At 48.8% G+C, this 23,754-nt stretch overlaps 1 protein-coding gene across 1 annotated transcript in view; it reads left to right on the forward strand.

Annotated features, from left to right (window-relative positions):
- Positions 1-23,754, forward strand: part of LOC149349717 (lateral signaling target protein 2 homolog) — a 50,954-nt gene that overhangs the window by 13,280 nt on the left and 13,920 nt on the right. Inside the window, exons 2-7 of the mRNA XM_089578755.1 lie at positions 19,827-19,973; positions 20,043-20,174; positions 20,241-20,390; positions 21,439-21,491; positions 21,567-21,656; positions 22,228-22,317. Coding sequence (XP_089434881.1) covers positions 19,827-19,973; positions 20,043-20,174; positions 20,241-20,390; positions 21,439-21,491; positions 21,567-21,656; positions 22,228-22,317 — 662 coding nt within the window. The remainder of the gene's footprint in view (positions 1-19,826; positions 19,974-20,042; positions 20,175-20,240; positions 20,391-21,438; positions 21,492-21,566; positions 21,657-22,227; positions 22,318-23,754) is intronic.

A 23,754-nucleotide genomic window follows, 5' to 3' on the forward strand; every position in this document is an offset into this window, starting at 1 on the left:
TTTTGCCCACAGTATGTGCCATCTTATTTATTTATTTATTTATTTTTATTTTATTTATTTTTTTGCGGTCGGTAGCGCCTTGATGCAACGACTTGGGACAGAGACAGAGAGACGACGAACAGAACGAGCGTTAAACCTTCAATTGTTTTATTATTCAGACGGGATAGGCTTTAAAAGGAAAGGGGTGAGGGATTGTCACGCACAGTCGTGGTTGTTCTAATACCAGATATACCAATCAGATTATTATACCAACTAACCCCAGTCATCGATTAATTGTAGGCGGGATCGTTTATTGGCCATGGGCAACGTCCAATTTGTGACAGCGATGCTGCGCCCAGCGTATACGAAACAACTCACTGACAAGCTTTAGTATTTTCGAGTGGAATTGTAGCTTTATGCGAATTGAGGCAAGTGTTGCGCACGCAGAAAAATGGATGACGCTCCGAGGCCCGTGGCCACCGAGCCCCCAGCCTCTGCTTTTGGATTATAAGACGCTCCTCCACGTCTTCCGCTTTTGTCCTGAGAGATAGTCTAATCTGCGTAATCATGTGTAGTTTAGGCAGCTGTGATACGAAGGGGAGCGGTCATTTCGCACACAAGAAAGAATTCTGTAGTTTCTGCACGGAAGTTGGAAATGTGTTGTGCGTATTATTCCTCCAGCGGAAAACTGTTTGGAACACTCATATTTCTGGAGTACTCGTAGGTTGGATTCCGAGTGTGTCCTCCCTTTCTTATTGCCGCTACCCGTACCAGCGCCAGAGTCCACCGGGAGGGCAGTAGCCGCCTGAACTCGAATTCGACATGTGGAGGCTTTGAGTTAGCGCGGCAGGTCAGCTTTCAACTACCTTCGCCTCAGCACGACGCTTTTACATGTCTCTGCGTTATTTTGATGTGATTGATCGACCTGGCTGTAACTGAAGTGCCGCAACTAGTTAGCGTGACGAGGCGCATTGCTAGTCTCGCGGCACAGGTGGCGACAATGTGATCGCCATCGGCGAAGTTCGCTGCTTGTTGATCACATTATGCCTCCATAGCATGCCATCGTGCTTTCACTGGCACTCTGTCACTTTATGTGGATGGATAGATGTGAAAAGTGTCCTCATTCGAACTGGGCGGTGGCGAGTGCCGCCATGTAGCATGGGCAGCACCGCCTGGGCGAAAAACGTTTTCTTGGAGCAGGGAGTCATGGGCGTAACCTTCAGTGTGTGCTGATTTTATTTTTTTTTTAGAGCGAAACCTCCCCTTCACGACCAAAGCTGCAAAAGCCGAGCCATCGCTGAAGCCTTGAATGAATGAGTGAATTAATGAATGGGTATGGCCGCGACTGGGATTCGAACCCCCGGCGGTGCGAACAGAGCAGCTTCGCTGGCCAGTGCACGAGAGCACTATGCTATCACCGCAGCCGATCACGTCTGACACACTCTCGCGCTGTGCATTGCACATCGTCGTCTTCATCTTCTATCTGCGGGGCGAACAGATAAGATCGGGTTAAGCTCCGATCCAGATATCGTCGCCAGACGTGCCGACGACCCAGCAAAGCAAAACCATGAACCAAGCAGGCTAAACACATGCTTTCGCACGTCTACTCGGTTTAGCTGCGTGAAAACGCTTCCATAATTTTTTTTTTTTTCAAGCTGCTGGAACGTCTAAATTTAGGCATTGTAATCGTACATAATTCGTTATTAGTGTTTGTAGTCTTGTTCAAATGGTTCTCCTTTTTTTTCCTTGACAGTTAACGAATATTCTTCAGTTGTTGGATAAAGAGAGCGCATGCATGATTTCGTGTCGAGTGAGCGGCACATTTTTCTGTCAGAACACGGGACCAAAAACGCCCGAGTTATCGTTCCCGAGCGGGGCGCTCTTGAAGCGCGTGCATCACGCGTGTGACGACAGGCCTTGAGCAGTATATGATGGCCGCGAGTAAGGCTCTGTTTCACTTGGCACGTGCAGGTCGCTCTTCTTGTCATCCGCTAGTGAAGCGAACCTTGACTCATTGTTATGAGCGGCGCTTGTGCAGTTACCGCACCAGACTGTGTAGGGTGCGCTTGGTTAATGCGTTCCGCTGGCTTAGTTATTTGCAGTATGGGCGCGCGTTGTCGGATGTCGCAATAGATTCGCGGGTTATGGGCCCCTCTGCTGTATGTAATGTTTGTAGAGAGGTTTGCTGAAGGCCGATCCGACAACACCGGGGTCAGGACTACTGTGCCGGAGTCTGCAAAGTGGTGCGGACGACCTTCGCAGCTTCTGAAGGGCGGAACGCTGATATCGTCCACGGTTTGCTGCGCGGACAAGTCATGATGGGCGTTGTTTTGCACGCGCGTTTGGTTGAAAGCTCATTTTGACGCCGTTGTGTGTGTGTGTGCTCTACTCCTGTATTTATGCTGGCGGCGGCTTGAACCGCTAGCGTTTCTACCGGCCGAAATTAGGGCACTTTTTTTTGTTCACGCATTCGAATCGAAGGCGAGATGACAAAGAATGGTACAAAGTCAGCAGTGACTGTTTAATGAGGTACTCTGACGAGAGGTACACGGACCTGATGCCTCAGTCATGCTTGTTTAGCTGGTGCAGCCGCGGTTTCTTTGCGGTGGACGCATTGTTTGGTCGGTGGACAGGCATCAGTCACATTTAGCGGTCATGAAGCGTGGAACGGTCAACCCTGCATCAGCTCTAAAAAAGTTGTGTTAGCGGACACTCAGTGGATGGTTAAAACTTGTTTATTGAGGTCGCTTTAGAATATTTACAGGGATGCCAGTCAACGCTTTCACTGGAGATCGCGCCGTGCGAACTGAGCTGCACTCGCCGCGTCCGCACTCTGTCGACTCTCCTTTTCTGTCTCCCCCTGGCGCCGTCTCTCTGTGTCGACTCGGTCCGTTTCTTCCCTCCCCGGTCGTATGAGGTTTCCCCTCTTCCCTTCGGAGTGCGGGAGGCGTCGCGGGGTCCCCTCTTTTCCACGAAGAGCCCGTGGCTCTGAAATGCTGATGACCTTTTGCAGGCGCGGTGTGTTTTCGTCGGGGTCGAGGTCTGCTTCCCTCGGGTCATAAATCTGTGGAAGTGCGTGCTGTCCGAAGGCCGAAGCAGTTAGCAGTTCTCGGAACCTGCCTGGGCCGGGGGAGAAGTCGGCAGCATGCTGACACGACCCTCCCAATTTTTTGCGCCTGTCCTCAGGTGCAAGCGTTTCGGGAAGGTGATGCCAACTCATCGGGGATCAAATCACGCTCTTTGTATCTTCTCAGCTGCTCCACGTTTACTGTCTTGCGATTTATTTTTCCGGGCACATGGACTAATCTTTCGATGGCCACGAGGTTCGGCTCGATAAGTGCTGCCACTTCAAAGGGTCCCTCGTAGCGGGCATCCAGTGTATTTCGCGCGCCAACTTCGAGCACGACGACATCTCCAGGATGAAAATTTGGTGCCCGTCGCCTCGAGTCGTATCGGGACACTGAATCTAGCTGACTGTCGAGAAGACCGTCCCGCATGTCCGCACGTCCTGTTGCGAGATCGTGGAGCCTCTCTGCGGCGCTCATCTCGTTCTCAACAGATGCGATGTTGATTTCCCCGGGTATCTTCGGGTCGTACCCGTGCATTAGCCAGAAGGGGCTGCGGTTTCCGTGGCGGTGTTTCGTGGCGTTAATGGCGAACGTGGCTCTGGGAAGCTGCTTCCTCCATGCGTTGCTGTCTTCGATGGTCTTGCGCAACACCTGCTTGAGAGTTCCGACCATTCTTTCGATCAGCCCGTTGGATTGAGGCCAGTATGGGGGAGAATTGACGTGGGTTATTCCGAATCGGTTATGAAGTTGTGCAGTTCGCTTGTTTACGAAGCCTTTAGCCTGGTCGGTAATTACGATACTGGGAACTCCGAATCTCGGTATCCACCTTTCCGTCAGGAATTTGAGGTAGTATTCTGACGAAGTGCTCGGCACGGCCACGGCGTCCATGTACCTCGTTGCGTGGTCAATGCAAACAAGCACATAGCCGTTTCTTCCGTCAAGTGGTCCCATGTGATCTAACGAGATGACGGTGTTTGGCTCGTTTGGAACGTCTCTGGGCTTGAGGCACCCTTCGTTTCGTGTGGTGCGGGCGTTTACCATCTGGCACGTGTGGCAGGACTCTACGTATTGACGGACGTCCTTAGCCATGGATGGCCACCAGTACTTCTTCTGCATTAGGTCCTTCGTTTTCTCGGTGCCGAGATGGCCGTTGCCATCGTGGAAAACCACCATGACGCTGCTTCGCAGAGTGGCGGGCACAATCACTCGTTTGCAGATGCGACCATTCTGGATTGACCTTTTGATAACGATGCCGTCCTCGATCTCGTAGTCGGATGCACCAGCGTTAGCTTCGGTCCGGAACCTTTGACAATCTGGGTCGCTCTCTTGCAGCTCGCGTAGACGGCTGTGTCTACTGGCGACGACGGTAAGGCAGGAGAGGTCGCGAGCCGGAAGTTGCTCCTCGCTCGGTTCGATGTCGTCCGACTGCCTCGAGAGTGCGTCTGCCGCGGTGTTCTGGCGTCCAGGCTTATGCTTCACGTCAAAGGTGTACTCCGCAAGGTCGAGGGTCCATCTTGCGAATCTGCGATTGGTTGCACCCTTTTTCACCAGGTACGACAAGCTGAAATTGTCCGTGTACACCGTGAAGCGTGGACCTCCTCGGAGGTAGATGGCAAACTTCTCAGTGACAGCCCAATGAAGAGCCATGCACTCAAGCATGTTAGAGTGCAATCCCCTGTCGTGCTTGTTCAGAGATCGGCTTGCATACTCGATTATACGCTCCTTGCCGTCTTGTGTTTGTGACAGCACTGCCCCAAGTCCTGTTTGGGAGGCGTCGACGTGCACGTAGGTCGGACATTCGAGGCGGAAGCTCGCCAGTGTGGGCGGACTCTTCAGGGCAGTCTTCACAGCGTCGACAATCTGTTGATATTCGCCTGTCCAAACGAATGCAGTATCCTTTGCGAGGAGTTGGCGCAACGGGTGCGTGAGCTTGGAGAACTCGGGTACAAATTTGCGGTAATGGTTCGCGAACTGGAGGAAGGAGTATAGCTTTTTCTCGTTGCGATGCGGCTCGAACTTGTCGATGGCGGCAACTCTTGTTTCGTCCAGCGTCCGCCCCTCCGCTGAGATGACGTATCCCAGAAACTGGACCTTGTCTCGCACGAACTGGCATTTTCGTATGTCCATTTTCAGGCCGTTGACGACTATTCTTTTCAGCGCCTCTTCGAGCATGTCGAGCGCCTCTGTCACCGTTGCTGCTCCCTGTCCAACGTCATCCATATACGTCGATGTTCTGCTTAGGCCGTCAAACGTGCGGCGCATCACTCTCTGCATCGTCTGCGGTGCCTTGCAGAAGCCAAAAGCCATGCGAAGGTACTCGTATTTGCCGTCTGGGGTGACGAAAGCTGTTTTGTGAACGTCTTCGGCCTTTACTCGGATGGTTAGGAAGGCTGCCTTCACATCCAGCACGGTGAAACAAACCGAGCCTTCCCTCATGATGTCGTCGATGACGTCCTCCATGATCGGCATCGGGTATGAAGGGTTAACCGTCTTCTCGTTCAGCTTGCGATAGTCGTGCACCATTCTTCGCGGGGTTGTCGGGTGGAGCGGTTGGTCTACCACGATCGTTGGAGCGCCGTATTCGCTCTCGCTTTGCCGGATTATCCCTTTGGCAAGGTAGTCGTCCACCTGCTCTCTAATAAACCGGCGGTCAGCCGGAGAACACCTGTACGGTCTCGATGTGACCGGCACGCTGTCGCGCAGTTCAATGCTGTGTTCGGCGTGGGGGCACATACCCAGTGCGTCTGCTTTCGACGTGAAAGCTTGGTGGTGCTTCAGCAGGATAGATCTTAGCGCATCCCTCTCGCTCTCGTTTGCTCGCGTGGTCATTTTCGACACCGCGTCTTCCACAAGAGTAATATAGTCGTCATCGGGGAGATGGACCTTCGCACCCAGCCGCACAAAGCCGCAGTCGTCGGGAGCAGGCTCATTAGCCTGACGGCAAAACGAGGCCACCAAAGCCTCTCCCGTGTGTCTTGTTAACTTTGGAGTCGGGCCGTGCGAGCTCGATGGCGCGTCGACGATATTGGTGACTTGCACGAGAGTCACGTCGTTGGTAGGATGAAAGGTCACGTCGACGTTCGCAGCGCGGCGCCAGTCCGATCCGAGAATCAGATCGATAGATTCCGGTAGCGGCGTTATGACGACATCTCGGAGAAACACCTTCGTCGCTCCAACTTCAACATCTAACGTTGCCGCCCGCGTCGGTCTAATGCAGCGGTTCAACACTTGAATTTCCTCCGAAGCCAATCGGGCGTGCGTACGAATGTCGGGGCTCAAGGCATCTTCGCTCATTATTGACACGTTGGCTCCACTGTCGATACAGATCTTGAGCGGTCTGTTATTTACGTGGCCGGTAACGATTGGCAACGTGCCGCCGGTAGACTGCAAAAAGCAATTTGCTTGCCTGATGGGTGGCCCGTCCCTGTTGGTGTCGTTGCTGCTGCCAGATCGCCGTTGCTCAGCCCTGATGGTAGCTGCGGTCTTTGGCCTGCTGCACTCGCGGGACAGGTGGCCAACGTCGCCGCAGTTGAAGCACGCTCTTGCTGTACCGTATCTTGGCTGGAGAGGTCGTGAGTACTGGCGTCGTTCGCTTTGAGGAGCGTTAGCCGTCTCGCTGACTCGCCTGGCTTGGCCTCGTTGTCTCGTAGAAGCGGGATATTCATCTTTGGCGTCGCGGGTGTGCGCGGTTGTGGTGCGGCGTCGCGAGTCAAGTTGAGCTGCACGGTCGATCAGCTCGGTCACCGTGGTGCAACACTGCGCCGCCAGTGGATTCGCCCAGGTGTTGTCGTCTATGCCGCTCAGGATGAGGGATATCCTTTCCTCAGTGGCCAGCGGGTACGGCGCCTTGTCAAGTACTGCGTTCTTCGAGTACATGTACTCCACGATGGACTCGGTGGTTTCAAGGCGTCGTTTTGCCTGGAGGTCGAGAAAATCTTGCATAGAGAGCTTTCGTTTGAAGCGAGAGGCGAGGGCTTCCTTCCACTCGAGCCAGGTGTCACACCTCGTTCCGTAGGAGCTGTTCCAGTCTCTTGCGGCTCCCGTCAGACGTGTCGCTGCGCTGGCTAGCGTTAGTGACTCCGTCCAGTGCGCAAGTGCTGCGATGCGCTCGACCTGCGAGATCCAGCCGTGCACACTCTGCTGCGGAGATCCGTCATAAAGCGGTATGGCGGATGACGTGTCGCTCGTAGAGTGGATCTGTACCGGTGCTGTGGCTGCGGGAGTCCTCGTCAATGCAGTGGCTAGCTGCGCCTGCGTGGTGGCGATCATTGCCAGGATAGCTGCCATATTTGGTGTACCGTCAGTGGTGGTGCAAGGCAGCGGTATTTGTGCACTGCCGTTCGGTCCCGTGTCGTAGTACGCGTGATTGCCACTTGCCGTTGGTGATCTTTCCGTCGTTCCAGCTCTCGTGCCGTCAGCAGGAACTCCGAATTGTGCCGGGCTTCGTCCGGAACTCGTGACGTTTTCCGTCGGCGTTGGGACAGCTGGGCTGACGTTGCCGTGCACTCCAGGTGCGATGGCCGTGGTAGCTTGGGCGAGCTGCGTTCGCACGATCTCCATCTCGGCACGGAGCTCCTTGATTGTGGAAAGCGCCTCCAGGTACGCCTGCCTGTCGTCGTCGTTGGCAGCCTGGTTTGTCGTTGGCGTGTCCATCTCGTCGGAGACTCGTTGTCGAATGTTGTCTTCGAGGATTCGTGCGATCAGCTCGTCCTTGCTTCCGGAGCACGGTAGTTCACGTGATTTCAGTTCGTCCACAAGCTGTCTCTTCGTAGCGGTGCCCAGGAGGTTGCGGTCGACGGAGCACAGCGGCGAGTAGACGACCGTTGAGTCGGAGTGCGTCGAGGAGGTTCGCCGTTGGGCCGTTGCGTCTTCAGAGATTGTGTTGGACTGACATCCTGTCGACTGCGCCATGTTAGCGGACACTCAGTGGATGGTTAAAACTTGTTTATTGAGGTCGCTTTAGAATATTTACAGGGATGCCAGTCAACGCTTTCACTGGAGATCGCGCCGTGCGAACTGAGCTGCACTCGCCGCGTCCGCACTCTGTCGACTCTCCTTTTCTGTCTCCCCCTGGCGCCGTCTCTCTGTGTCGACTCGGTCCGTTTCTTCCCTCCCCGGTCGTATGAGGTTTCCCCTCTTCCCTTCGGAGTGCGGGAGGCGTCGCGGGGTCCCCTCTTTTCCACGAAGAGCCCGTGGCTCTGAAATGCTGATGACCTTTTGCAGGCGCGGTGTGTTTTCGTCGGGGTCGAGGTCTGCTTCCCTCGGGTCATAAATCTGTGGAAGTGCGTGCTGTCCGAAGGCCGAAGCAGTTAGCAGTTCTCGGAACCTGCCTGGGCCGGGGGAGAAGTCGGCAGCATGCTGACAGTTGCATGAGTAAGACTTGGGCAGAGGAGAGAAAAAGCGCGTACGATAGGCGCGTCGTATGTCTCCACCTTCATTTGTCCCCTGTATCTCTGTAGTTGCTTTTTTTTTGTTACAGTGGAAGTACCTCTTTGCCTCCACTGCACGCAGCGGCGCCGTCAGCTTCGTCTTGCGATTTTTCTTTTCTGCGCCCCGTGAATGAGTGGTAGAAAAATTGCAAGCGACATATTCGTGGCGTAACAACAGCCCCAGCTGCGCACTGATCGGAATAAGGGGGGACCCTTCTTTCTTCTTTCTGTCCTCATATACATGTGCACAGTTTCCTTCGCGACCTTGTGCGCGTAATGTGTCTGCGTGGTCCCCGTGTTCAACTTAGCCCCACTGCCAAGAACCGCAGGAACCGCCGATCCGAAGCTGTTTCCGAGCTGCGCGCATTTTCATTGTCTGTGGAGCGTATGTGGAACGGGGAGCCCTCCTTTATCGGACTCATCCACTATCTGTCTTTCAATAGCGCTGACGCTTGTGAGTGTTTTCTCCGTCAGGCTGCGGTCCTTGATTGCACGGTGGCATGCACTGAAGACTGGGCCGAACTGTCGCATCTACCACGTCGTTACACTGCACCGATCACAGTTGCCCTTCTTGATCTGCAGCGTGGTCTGGTCTCGACGTGCTATAGTCCGCAGCTTGGTCATGCAGCGACCAAGAATAAATGTCGCTTGGTGAGCTCGTTCTTACTGTGCGTCTCGCGGAGGTGCGAGTGGCTGGTAATAGATCTGTGTAGTTCCATATGTCCGTTGGCGCGCGTTTCGGTCGTTGCTAGTCTCCTCACTTGTCAAGGTTCCCCCATGTGCGAGCGTGCACGGGGGCAACAGTAATTTTTTTTTAACTTTGTCAGTGACTATGCGCGGGACCTCCCGTTACTCGTAAGCAAGTAATCAGCAAGCAGCGGCGCTGTACAAGCATATGTCAGTGAAGATGGAAAGGGACAGAGAAAAGTCCTCAGTATTTAAAATATATGGGAGTATGTTTGTTTTGACATGCATAGGGCATCCTTCCCTTTTTGCGATGTTTTGAATGTAATTCCGGCACTTCGATGTGCCTTCTTCAGACTGTAAAGGGCACTTCAAAAGCGACCACAGCATATTTTCAAGAGGTTTTGTTAAATCTGTTCTCGTTTATATGGCCGCCCACCGCGGGGGCTAAGTATTTTAGTGCGCTCGGCTACTGAGCCGGAGGACCCGGGTTCAATCTCGGCCGCGTTTCAGCTGAGGCGAAATGCAAAACTCGCTGCCCGTGTGCTGGGCGATGTCAGCGCACTTTGAAGAACCGCATATGACGTAAACTAACCAGAGCTCTAAACTACGGCGTCCCTCATAGCTTCCTGCGTGTCACTTCGGGACGTTAAGCTCCGCAGTTTACAGGGCCGACCAAGTACGCCACCACATCCGCGTCTGTGCATTGGCTCCCCAAAGATAGCATGAACGAACGAGGGCGCCGAATCGCGTGATCCCGGGCAGATGTGAGAAGGGACACTGGGGGAGAGCTCTTTTCGATTGTCCATATAGGATAGAGGTGGGTTCATTGTTCCTGTGCGGATAAGTTGCAGCCTGCAGATAAGCACAATTTTTTTTATTAAAGTGAGCTTTGCCATTAATCACTTTCGGAGTGTTGCGAGGAATCTTGACAGTGCAGAAAACACTTGTTCTAAAGCGCGTGGGGAGCGAGATAACCTTAATTCATGCAGTGCCCAGGCGATGCTGCCATTGCTCCACTGCTCGCCTCAAAACCGCTGCCATTGGCCGCTTGGGTCGCGACGAACGCGCGATGTCACATTCTGAATGGTGAGAGGCGCGCTGATAGCATTACTTGCCCAGGTGCTCAGGACGTCACTCAGTTAGCTGACGCACGCCACCTGTGATTTCGGTAGAGCGCGGAAACTCATGCCGATAGGTGCTGGCAGGGCAGGTTGCATGGAAAAGCACTAGGGTGCGCCTAAAAAAGCTGCTTGCCAGGCGGCGCTGCGATGGACACGGCAAGCTTCATCGCAGGTTGCCTGTACAGGCCCCTCCAATACAAAGGTTGAGCTGTACAACTTCGGTGGCAGAGGGTATGCTGAAGAAGTTGAAATTTGGTGCTGCGTTCAACCAAGTCAGCCGAGGAAAAAATGCATCCGTAATTCCACACATTCATGTTCTATCCCACAATCTGAAAAGAATAGGAAAACGAGCTGGAGTTGATGTTTTTTCAACCCCTGTAAAATTGAGGTCTTTATGCGCGCGCGTAAATCGGCCTGAAAAAACATGTGATGTTCCTATGTGCGCGAAGAACCATGAAAAAAAATGCGTTCAGTGCCGAGATAAGTTCGTGTATTCAATTCCTTTGTCCTGTGGTGGATCGTGCGTCGGCCAAACTGGTCGTTGTTTAAATGAGACTTAAGGAGCACAACAGTAACGTGAAGAATGCCGTCCGCCATATCGGGATTCATTGTCGTGATTGTTCATGCCGACCAATGTTCGAGAAGAGCAAAATTATAGCGAAAAGCAAAGACCAACTCACCATAGAGGTAATTGAGGCGTCAGAGATTATGAGGCTATGTACGGAATGCATAAGCACCTCTTCTGTTACTATCTCGAAGAGCACGAATACTTGATATCCTAGATTACGTGCATCGACAAAGCTTTCGCACGCTCGGAATGATTAGCTTGTGGAACGTGTTGTTCTCTACCGGGTGTCCCAGCTAAATGTAACCAACCTTTTAAAAAAGACGAAGTGTCCTAGTCCAGTGAAACCAACTAAAGGCTGTTCAGGGTCGCATGGCCTAGTCTCGAGTATTTTTTTCATTCTTGAAAGTTAATTAGTTAAGCTTAATTAGCTAACTTTCTAATTATTGACTGCAGGAAAAAAGTGTCAATGAAAATATTTTAGATCGCCTCGAGAAACCGCTAGTAGTGCTGTTTCCATCACGGTACGATTTACGTAGCTTCTTTTATCGGCCTTAAAAGAAAGTTATCACGTGACCAGCTGCTCGCTCGCATCTCTGCCCCAATGTCTCATCGAGGAGAGGACTGCAGGAAAACAGGATTTTATTCTCTAAGGACGTTGAAGTGGCACGGTTGTCACGTGCAAGCTTTTTTTTTTATTGTCCGAATTACGGTTAGAGGCCGGCAAAAAAACTACTTTACGTAAATAGTTCGTTGCTGCAAATATTTCAGTGAGCTGTTTTTCAAAGCCATCTACAACTTTTCCATTGACAATTTGTTCATCAAGTCAATAATTAAAAAGTTAGCTAATTAAGCTTAACTAATTAACCTTGAAAAACGAAAAAAATACTGCAGACTAGGTCACGCGAAGAACCCTCAGTTGGTTTCAGACGGCTAGGTCATCCCGTGTTTGTTAAAAGCTTCGTTACATTTAGCTGGGACACCTGGTATATTTTTCTGCTTTTCTGTGATACCGGCGTGTACTTAGGTACTGATGTCCTGAATAAAACCATTCTGTTAGTTCAGCGCTGTGTTTTGTCCCTTCCTTGTTTGCTTGGAGCCGTTGCGCTGGTTTACAAGAAAGGTTGAGCGTTCAATTATTAGAAGGTTGTCAGCAGAGGTGTCACGCTTTTCGGTTGGTCAAAATAGTTATGACGTCAGAGTGCGCTGATTCGGAGTAATGAGGTTACCCACAGTGCGCCAGGAAACGCTTTCGCCTTGCAGCACTTAGAGAGCCAAAGTGCCCCCTGAATTTTTTCGTTCACATGACAGTTCACCTGTACTTTTTTTTTTTGTTCCCCTTTTTATGGCGCTGTGGGCACGGGTATAAATAAATGTAGAGACGTGCTCTGCCAGGTTACCATAAAGGAGTATAGACACCTGATCTTTGGTTGCTGTTATCTTCTTGTAATGACGGGCAAGACAGTATTGTATGCTCGACCGCTAAATAATTTATAATTTACTTTCTGTCTCGGGCTGTTTTAGTTTTATCAGCCGAACGATGACTGTGACGTCAAAGCTCCACGCGAGGCACGAAAAAACTGCGATATAATCGCTGCTGCATAGTTTTAATTCACTACTACACGAAAGCCAGTCTGTCTCAAGAGTCGGTATCGTTGAAAAGAAGGAAACGCAACCAAGATAACTGGTTTGAAATGCGTTGTTCAGGGTGTTATTGCACCCGTCTTTGGCGGAAGTGAGGCAGTCGGTGTAATTTTCTCTACGCACCGTGTTCAGCTCTGCTCGGCGTTCAGCCGTGCCGCAGAGCTTTCCTCGCAAAACTTCGCACTTTGAACGGGCACGTTCGTAAGCAGAGCCAACGAGCTCGCATGGCAACAGTGAATGTGCGCCCTTCGGCCTGTGATTTCTGCGTTGCACCTGGTCTGTTGCGAACTCACTGACGCAGGAAACACTTTGTGTCGACGACCACAAAGTGCTTTGCCTCAAGCTGTTCATAACGGCGAGTTGGTCGAGTCATTGCGAGGAATGGTGACGCACACCGGAAAGAAATGCAGCACTTCTTTTTTTCCTCCTTGTCGCTGTATTTAGCGCGGCTTTCGCGGCGAATGAGAGACTGCTTTGTTGCTTTCAAAGGAAATGCGTGCAGAGCCACATTAGGACATTACGTGGAAGGCGGTCTTTGGGCATGCCTCTCCCTTTCGCGTCGACGAGTGGAGCGATGTCGGCATGACGCTTGTGCCGCGAACGTGGTGAGCTTGAGGTCGAGGGATCAAATCTGTCCGCGGCGGCCGCACTTCCGTAGAGGCTAAATGCATAAAACTGAATCCTAGTAGGTCGAAATTAATCCGGAGTCCCACACTACGGAGATTTTTTTCTCTCTGCGTCATTTCGCTCGTCAGGGCGCGGTTCGATAGTCCACGTGGAACAAGACTGGTATCCACGTGGGGGGGGGATACCAGTCGCTGAAAACGGGCTGCTTGGCTGATACTGAAACGTGTCCGCTGTTCACCAGTTGCGCAAAAATTGGTCGCTTGTCGAAAACGCATTTCCGCAGTTCGTTTACTGTCACAGAGGAGATAGGGTGTTTTTGCCGTGAAAGATTCAGCTGGCAGCTTGATTTCGAAACCGTCGCCCAGGTTCGCTCGACCCTCACGCTGCAGGGTAACGAGCCAGGCGAACCGGTGCGGAGTTGATGTCGCCGTTCCGTTACACCTGGCGCTATTCAAATGCGCTCACGCAATGCTGCGCTTCTGATCTGGGCTTCCTCATTGTGGCGGCCCCGGCCAGCCCTATGGCAGGCGTTGCGCCGAATCCGCTTGTGCGAGGAGGACTAACTCTGCAAATGGTACCGGCGCATGGCACTGGCTCAGCGCGCATGCGTAGTTTCCATCGCGGCCTTAGGGTGGGAGGCCACTTGTAAATGTCTTTGAATCAACAGTCAGGATTATAGATTTCTATTTTATCTGATTGAGCGCGTTTTATTTACCTTGTCATGTTATTTAACATGTAAACAACGGTGCAGTTTATATTTTTTTAGTTTATTGTGAAGAAGTGCATTAAAATTGAGTGTAGTGGTAAGTAACCGATGAAATGTCGAAACGAAAAAAAGCTTGGGCATTTATGTAGCTGTGCAGTCAACTAGGATAAATGTATTACGATTAAGGATGTAATCTTCAAAGAAGTGAGCAATGTGAACAGAAATGACAGCTTGATTGTACCTATTCAAACAGTGAGCTGTAATGTCAAAACTTTTGTATTTATATTTTATTTATTCTAGTTCATTGTGTGTCCCTATATGTTAGGAATAGTCGCACAAAATTTTAATTAAAAATATTCGTTCACAGAAGAGTTATCAATAGTTGCATGACAATGGCCGCCGCGGTGGCTCAGTGGCTATGGTGCTCGGCTGCTGACCCAAAAGACGCGGGTTCGATCCCGGCCGCGGCGGCTGGAATTTCTTTGGAGGAGAAATTCTAGAGGCCCGTGTACTGTGCGATGTCAGTGCACGTTAAAGAACCCCAGGTGGTCGAAATTTCCGGAGCCCTCCACTACGGCGTCTCTCATAGCCTTAGTCGCTTTGGGACGTTAAACCCCATAAACCAAACCAAACCAGTTGCATGACAATGTTCAGCACAAAGCTGTTTTGAGAAAAACGAAGTAAGCTTTCAAATAATGTTAAAGTAACAAAAGTAATTACGTATAAGCAAGAAATGCACCATACTCAGCGGGGCACCCCTACGACACAGTGAGGTCTGCTTTTGCTTGACTTACTGCTCGTCTCTTCTTTCTTACTTAGTCAAATGTTTAGGGGAATCCCCCAACTTACTTGTGGTTACCTGATGGACACTAGGCCCTTTTTATCCTCTGGTAATCTTTAGTAATGCAAGCCTTCTTGAATAATACGGTGGTTCTGTGCGAGCGCCTGCCTTACAGTGTCCGTACTATGACTACAGTATTACAGTATAAGTTGGGGGCCCGCTAAATAACCAGCACGTCGAAGCACTTATTTGCATGTCATATTCTGCTGTGTAAACTTAGACAGGAGTCTGTCTGAGCACGGATCACTAAAGCTTTGGCATTGTTATTCATCTTGTCTCGGAAGGCCTCTTTTGTGCGCATAGCTCCCTTGACACAGTGCTTCAGATCTCTGTAATCCACATGAGCCGTTTGATCCAGGTGGTGCAAGCCGTGCCTTGTAGGAAAAGTGACTGGTTGGTGCTGCTTGATTATTTAATTTAAGGTCTTGCACGCTCGTATGGCGATGCAGTAGCAGATCTGTAGCTGGCCAACCAAGTCATCATTCAACTTTCCTTTTCCACTGACTTCACATACTGTATTCAAGCTTCGCACATTCCTTTTGGGGCCCTTCTTAGGTAATATATTACCTAATCAAGTGTAAGAATAGCAGATAGCATAAGAAGCATTAAATATATATACTCTAGCAAAGTGGACCTGTCAACATTAGAGAGAAAAACAACTTAGTTTCGGTTTCAAAAGACCGGTATAAGGGTTCTGCTGTAACTTCGAAATGAAGCGCGGCACGGATATAATTTCTTTTGCAACATATTTCAGAGTGTTTAGGGATCTTTAAAACATAAAAAGTCGAGCATTGTTGTTTTGAAACAAAATCTAGATTTGAATTTGGCCGCACACTTTAAGGACAGTTCACTGGCGCGGCATCGCTTTGCTTCTGTCAGGTCCTTTTATATCTGTTTGTGGCAGTTGTTGCATTATTTTGATTTTTAATTTAGATTTCATTTTTCCTACCGCTGTGCCCAGGTTTGCGGCAAATGTTGAATGGGGTACTGAGAGCTTTCCTTGGCGGATGGTGAATGCAGTGGTGGCTCGCGTGGTAGTTGCGCTTTGCCTACACAGTTATGGGCTTTGTACGCGGAAATTCTGCCGTCCCTCTCACTATGGCGTTCACCACTAGACTGGAGCCGCGGCAGTGCGCAGTTAGCTTGCGTTCTACTGCGTTTCGTGCGCTGTAACGGCGGAAACACGACACCTTTAGTTTGTCCCTCATGTGCACGTATGGGGATAGGTTGGTGGTGGAAGCTGCTGTTTGAGTGTGGGTTGGCCATTTATAGATACGCCCATTTCAAATTCGCGATGAGGCTGGTGTGAGCTACTTGTCTTAGTTCTTGCTTAACTCCGCGTTGTGTGTTGAGTTACCTGCGCCCTACACCACTGCTGTGTGGTGTAAACTGCGCCGGATCGGGTCGGCGGGCGCCTTTTCTCTGCTCTTCAGTCCCGGGCGGCACGCACGAAAGCGAAACACGCTTTCTCGCGAGGTTGTAGATATGTCTCTATCTCGCCGGTACAGCGACGGGCGCTGAACAGGTCTCACTAGCCTTGACGCACGCAGTACTCTGTCTTGGCGGCATCGGTGCACGTGGAAGAAACCGTGACCAGCTCGGAAGAGGCCCCGTTGCGTCACGATGAGGTATTGCGCAGCCTCCGACATCCGTGCCCTTTATCCGGCTCGAATCGAAACGGGTCGCCTGCGCGCCGCTCGCGGCACTGATCGGGCACACGCGTGCGCTGCCAAGGTTGCGCCGGCCGGCACGACGGCGCTGCTTTCATTCGGGGCATGGTGATCTCGGCCGGACGGCCGTTGGTAGCGTGGTTATGTTTGACACTAGGCGCGCAGTTATCTCCAAGGTAGGGTGCTGAGGGTCAGTTGGTTGCGTCTGTTTCGGCCTCTCGCTCTTCGCCCGGGCGATCTAGTTGACTGCCACCTTGACGATGACTTCTCGCGCGCAGGCCCCAGCTGGTCTGCTTGTTCGTCGACTAGGCTGTAGGTTTGGCGCTTTGAACGGCGTAATAATGAGCCGGCTGCGTGTGAGCGGCCTCCGGTTGTGAACTTGTGCAGCGAAATAACATCGACGCAGAGGAACCGGGCATTCATGCTTGCGGAAAAATTGCGGAAATTCGTGTTGATACATAACTCTAGTACCGCATTGTACTGTACGCAGGTATTGGGCTGTTACTTGTCCACCCGGTGCGGTGTACCGAGCGGCGCCGGCGGGCCGCAGGGGCGGTTGGGCGGCCTGTCGCAACGCCAGAGGTTCCGCCGTTCTCCGGCGATGGTCGGCCGAGGGGGACCGGTTGGCCTGCTTTTCAGAGTTCCACTGACCTGGCGCCACTTCCGCGCGTTCCGCAAGGTCGCACGGGTCCACTTTGTCACGCGCCCGTTTCGCGGTGCTGCCGTCGGCGTTGCACTGCCCTCCGAAAATAAGAGGGGAGGAGAGCAGCTCGGAGGGACTTCGTTATCAGCAGGCCTGGAGCTGCGTGCTGTTCTTCCGCATAGCGTCGGCTGTGGCAGCGGTGATGGCACGGCCTAGCGACGCGTGTTTGCTTTTCCTGCCCCGTATGGCGACCCACAAACAAGTTACCAAAATCTGGCCCCTGTTCAGTGACTTACTAATTGCCCTGTCTTTGTAACTGAGCGCCAGAAGCTTTGTCAGTAGTTCCGGCATGATTGAACCTGCGCCTCGCTGAAATACTTCCACCCCTCTCGCCGACTTTCTCTTTTCTTCTTGAATGAAATCATTTTCCTACATGCTCTACGTGTCGCAATGATTTGTTAGCCGCGGCTGCATTGTGACACATCTTTTGTAGTGGCACATTTCACAACAGCACTCTATTGTTCATGAAAAAGGATACTGTATAACATGGTTTGTCTCCAAGAACGAAAGCATTTGATAAACATATAGCCTAGCTATGGAGCTGACTTCTTAAGCATAGCATGCCAGCTGTTCACTAGCAGCGCACTAATGAAAAGCTGCAGGTGAGCTAGGCTAGTGCAGCGATCAAAGTGGGTATCCATAAGCAATATCCTAGTTTGAGAGCTCTCTATGTTTCAGTTAGAGCTAGCAAATAATGATGAAAGTCCTTATGAGTTTACTTGCACACTGCATGATTGCTTTAAGAGGCAGTGAGCGTTTCATTTGGCATATTATGAAATCCAAATGCAGACTAAATTACATACTGAATGCATCAGATGTTGCCACCATTTCCACTGGGCTGAGAAGAGTGTTCCATTGGTTGAGCACAAGGATAAAAATTTATAGCATCATGAAGTAGAGTGAAGTTTTTCTTTGCTGCATTAACAGCAAGGATGGCCAGCAGAACAATAAAAGGGCCATGCGTTTAGTGTGCATTGTTCATCCAACTGGCTGCCTTTTTCTGGGTGTAGCAAAATTAATATCAGATTTTATTAGCATCATTTCGGTTCCTTTATTCTATTCTGTACTGGTGCTGTTCTCAACTTCTGGGAAGGGTGTATTGTTAAGCTGTAAACGCTTTTCATACTGTGAGAAAGTGGGCAATTTCAGTGTGAAGTAAATTTTTTTTGCACCCATTAATTTAAAAATTCTTTATTGCAGTGCATCACTGTATAGGTATTAGAATTCTATGTTGGTTGTGAAAGAAAAAAATCTGGTTGGCATAATTTGAGAGACTCTTACAAAAGTAACAAAAATATTAAACGTACCTAGGCAGAAAACAGGAGAATAAAAAACCTAGAATATATGTTTTGTGCACTACTATGCAAAGAATGATTATTCAGAGTTACAGAATTCTTCATACTAATCTTTCCAGTCAGTGGGAAAAAAAATGAATTGATCGCGTTCAGTGCTTTGGGCTGCTTTGGAATACAGCACCAAGATGGACCCCAGGCCATCTTCCAGATAATTGTGTCCGCTACACTGCTGGTGACATAGAATAGTTCAGAATGTTCCCGGTACCATCAGAAAATTCCTGAAAGCAGCGAATCTGAACAGTAGCAGAAACGAAAGTGACAGGCAGGCACCTGTCGATAGTCCATGCTGGGAGCATATCTGGGGAAGCTAAAATAAGACTAATAGGTGTCATCATTTCACACAAAGCTGTCTCTTGCATCCACAAGGTCAAGTGTTGAGGCTGCGAAATCCTTAGAGCACCGTCGGGGCTGAGCATGGTCAGTGCACGAAGTCTCCACCTTGGGTACCATGCTTGCGAGATTGCTCTGTGCCGACAAGTTTCATGTGTAGTTTGAAAATACTTCCTCTTTGGCTCGTGAGAATACATATGAAACAGAAGTACTGTCCTTTTATCATCATTTTGCTACAAAATATGAGGTGTAAGCTGAGTCAGCATAGTCCTTTATTGATGGAGGAGACCTCTTGGGAGCATGCAAGGCAGGTCTTGCACAAAGAGAGGACTGACGGGGTGAGCTCTTTGATGCAAGATTGGCTTGAGGTTTGGAGGACGTACAGGCGTATTGCATGGTGGCTACTGAAGGAGCTGTGCAGCTTAGGAGCTTATGCAAGTGAGTGCTTTGGGGGAATAGTGAAGCATAAATATGGTAAAGCTGTACTTGATGTACGGTAAACTGTTGACAGCATGTTGACAGCTACAGGTTGGCGTTTGATGATACTTTTGTGTGAAATGAAAATATTTGCTGGAAAGTAGCACTGTTTTTTGAAATTGCTATTTTTTGCAGTTATTAGACTTGCATATTTGATAGAGCATATGTCGGTTTTAATCAAGTTATAGGAAACTCCAGCTTTGGCTATCCTATCAGGAGTATAAAATAACATTTGAGTAGCTGGTAAATTTGACTGATTTTTGTTATGGTTCACCAGAGCTGTAGCTGAACAGAAATCTGGAAGTCCTGGAAAACATGGCGCATCAGGAAAGGTGTCACCACATAGAGATGGATTGTGTTTGGTCCTTTGCTGGCTTTAAGAGGGTAGTCTGCAGGCTATGTAGCATTTAGTAAAGATGTGCTAATTTTGTTCTTCACCTAGTGCAACAGAACTTGTATTACATGGCTACAAGCATATACCATAACAGTTTCATGTCTTTCATTGCAAACATTAATTGGATTCCCCTTGCTTGACTGCTGTTACTCAGCAATTTCTCTGGCGTGTGTTGTTCATGGAATGAAAATAGCTGAAGTGTGTTGGCAAATTCTGCTTTGCATTTGCAGAAGGAGGATAATTCAGCCCTAGCTCAGTTCTATTGGGCTGATCAGGAGCTTAATCTTGTGGCTACTGAACTGGACAGCTTTGATGGCCGGAAGGACCCAGATAGATGCTCCGCCCTGATCAACCAACTTCGCGTCTGCCAAGACAGAGTAAGGCAGTGTTGTATTGTTCTGCTTGAGTCATGTGTGATAATTCTGTTTTGCACTTGCTAATCACAGGTCTTGGGGATTTGCCATGATATCATGAATGAAGCTATCCCTGATACTCGGGCAGACCGAGATTTTCGTGCCAAGTTTCCTGATGATGTGCTGCAAGAGAACATGTCGGGCCTTCTGTGGTTTGGTGCTGAGGTATGAGAGTTTTGCAAGGAAGGTTGTGTGATCAGGGTGTAAGGACATTGTCTTAATAAATTGCAGTGTCTGGCTGCTGGCTCAAACATCATGAACAGAGAAGTGGAGAGCTCACAGATGCGCCCGTTGGCAAGGGCACTCACAAGGTCTTTGGACAATGTTCGTTGCCTTTTACGTGAACAGTGCCTTCGCAATCCACATGAGTATCCAGAGAAGGTAGGCATTGGCATGGCATGCCATTTTACAATACAGTACGAAATGTGACGTTCCAGCTTGCATGTAGACCATGAAGCAAGGTAATTCATTAGTAAAGGTCAATAGTAAAGGCTGCATTCTTGCTATGCTTCTGGTGCTTATAAAGGATGTACTGCAAGTGGTTGCATGTATGGATAACTACTTCAAAATTCTTCAAAATTTTCTTGACATGATGTCAAGGAGTGATAGGTGATAGCATGCTTTCACTGTAAACAGTGTGTATGTCTGCATCTCTGTATGTCACCTGCTTGCCGATGAGAATAAGGCTTATCATCAATGGTCTATTGCACATTGGAGCAGTCGTGATGCTTTTGTTTGCTGTATGCGAGCTTTTATTATAAGTGGAGTGCTTTAAGTGGACTGACTTCTAGCGGCTAAAGAAGATTGCAATGGGGAACTTTGAAGCAAACTTAACCATTGCCATTCCCCGAACTGTTTATAACAAGGTACTAGAGAAAAAAAAAATCATCAAATGGTAGGGCTTGTAGATGCCCAAAACAATTTTTTTGTCTTTGTCATCTCTGTGAATTGCATATAAACAAGTTATCTAGCAAAGTTGGAACTGTAATAGCCTCTGATACATGTGCTCGTTGTTCCAAAAACACTTGTCCAGTTTTGCGTATCTTTGCAACGTGTTTGTGTATATGAGGAAGCTCCAGTGCCTCACAAGCTCAGTTGTTTTATACCTGTGGCATATTTTTCACTGATAGCACTGTGTATATCCCTCCTAAGAAAGGTGATAACCAGTTCAAAGCTGTTGAAGTCCATTAGCTTTCTGTGTAGAACAGAGTGCAAGATTATGTGTGGTAGTTTTTGTTTCATTTTAGCTTTTATGTGTAGGGTCATAAATGTGAGCATTAAACATGCCCTGATTAATCTGATGTTTCATGTAGGAAACATTGAAAAAAAAAAAAATAAAGCAATTCCCTCCAGCTTGTTCACAATACTGATTTATTTATGTTGTCATGTTTTAATTTTAATTTTTGCATTGATAATTTCTTTTCCACAGCTGAAAGAAGCACTGAAGACATTTGATAGACTTTTTGCTGAATTTGAATTGAGGTAATCATCTTCAGCATATTTAAAGTAATTTTTGTGGTCACTTCTTTAATGATTTTTTTTTTTTAATCTTTACAGCTATGTGAGTGCTATGGTACCTGTGAAGTCTGCCAAGGAGTACCACTTACAGCAGCAAGTTGTGGTGCTATTTTCTGAGACATTGCAAAGGTTTGTTTTTGTGCAGCTTCATAGCATGGTGACAGGTTGCATGCACATGACCAGGAAGCTGTACTCTGACACTGTTAAAATTGCAGAATTTAAATGCTTAAATTTAATTAGCATGTGATCCCTTGCATCTAGAAATTGTTGGGGGCTAATGTCGCAGTTTGGTAAGTGCCCATGTCTTGTGCATTATGTGCTACTTCACAAGTGTTCTGTGAAGGTTCGCTTGGCAATACCTGCAAGCATCTAACAGCTAATGCCATAATGCCGTGATGTCATCGCATATTGTTGTTTGTAGAGAAGTATTTAAGGGAAATAAATAGTGCACAAGAGAAGACGGGACAAGCGAGGAGACGCAGACAAGCGCTAACTTTCAACAGACGGTTTATTGCAAAACAGTCTGTTGAAAGTTAGCGCTTGTCTGTGTCTCCTCGCTTGTCCCGTCTTCTCTTGTGCGCTATTTATTTCCCTTAAGTATGTCATACCAACATGCCCAAGCCTCATCTCTTCTAAAGAAGTATGCTATTTTGTTAGCAAATGTTGGCAATATACTTACAAATTTTGCTTGAAATTTCAGAGCAATCAAGGTAAAGCTCGTGCCCCAGGAGATGGTGGACACTTATGACCCAGCACTCATGTTCACCATTCCCAGGCTAGCCATTGTTGCGTAAGTTTATGTCGAAGCAGAAAGGAAATCTAGACATATTGCAAACAGGTTCTATGTGGGTCCTTGAAAACCTTGGAAAACCCTCGAATATGAAAAATTTGTTTTCAAGGGCCTAGAGAGTCTTGAAATTTTTGTAGGTCCTCAAGAACCCTTGAATTTGTAGTGTATTTTTTTTCTCTTAATGATGGGTGTAACGTTAAGAAACAAGAAGAAAGCAGGAGTGGGTCAGGAAACAAATGTGAGTTCCATGTAATGTGAAGAGAAGATAACGAATGGTCCCTTAGGGCAACTAAGTGGATTTCAAGAGAAGGCAAGCGTAGCAGGGTGCGGCAGAGAGTCAGATGGGCAGATGAGATTATGAGGTTTGCAGCGACAAGCTGGCTGCTGCTGGCAGAGGGCCGGGTTAATTGGAGGGATATGGGCTAGGCCTTTGTCATGCATTTGACATTGTTTTTCGTGTAGAAGTCATCCACAAGTCCACGCGGGTCATTACAGATTGGTGATGATTAAAAAAAACAAGCCACAAAAGAACACTTCCGCCCACCTTTTTTTTTTTGTTTAAAAATAAATGTGTTGTGGAGAATTTCTATGCTGGAACTAAGCAAGCTGTCGAATCTGTGTCACAGTGACTGAGCTCCAGTGCACGCGCACATAGGTATTCATACTTTTTCGCACTAATATTTATGTGCTCCGTCGTTGATGTAGCCATTGACTTTCAGCCATTTGTGAAATGATCCAGGTTTCGGCATTGGTGCTGCTGCTACCCTCCGAGCCACTTCAGCCGCATCCAAATTGATCAGAATGAGTATAGCTACTCGATCTGGTGACACCACATGCGCAGTAATGTAAAGGAATCGTTCAGGGTTATCCAGCAGTTTTTAAAACTGCTCTTAAAAAGCATGCAAAGAACTGCGGTACAGTCACTGCTTCTTAATATTTTGTCATTCCAACTCTTGAGCAGGCTTGCTTAAGAATTGCTGTGAATTAAAACGAAAAAAGCAGTGAGCAACTGGAGTTTTTGTATGCCTCACCTCTCCTAAACGCATCTTGTACCTCACAGCCGTCATTTGACTGTTGAAACCGAAACAGAAGCAGCATGAACTCTATTATAATTTATCGCTTGTTGGTGCAATCTATGTGGCCTTTTGTGGGCTGTGCATCATTCTAAATAGAGAAAATGCAACTAATATATGGTGTTGGCTTCAATGTTGAGCTGGGAAAAAGAGGAAGCTGAGCTTTCAAGAAAACTCTGACTGAAGAGCAACCTATCTGGGTGGTTTGGTAAAAGTGCCTTGTGCAATGACAGTTACATTTTTGATATGTAGAAAATAGTTTTGATAAGCCACTGTGTTTGTTCATCCTTGAAAAAAAATATTGCAGAGTCCTTGAAAACGCTTGAATTTCGGAGCTCAGAACCAGCATGAACCCTGAGTAAAT

This window comes from Amblyomma mixtum, chromosome 3, assembly GCF_055824585.1.
Source record: "Amblyomma mixtum isolate Tamu chromosome 3, ASM5582458v1, whole genome shotgun sequence".
Lineage (NCBI taxonomy): Eukaryota > Metazoa > Arthropoda > Arachnida > Ixodida > Ixodidae > Amblyomma > Amblyomma mixtum.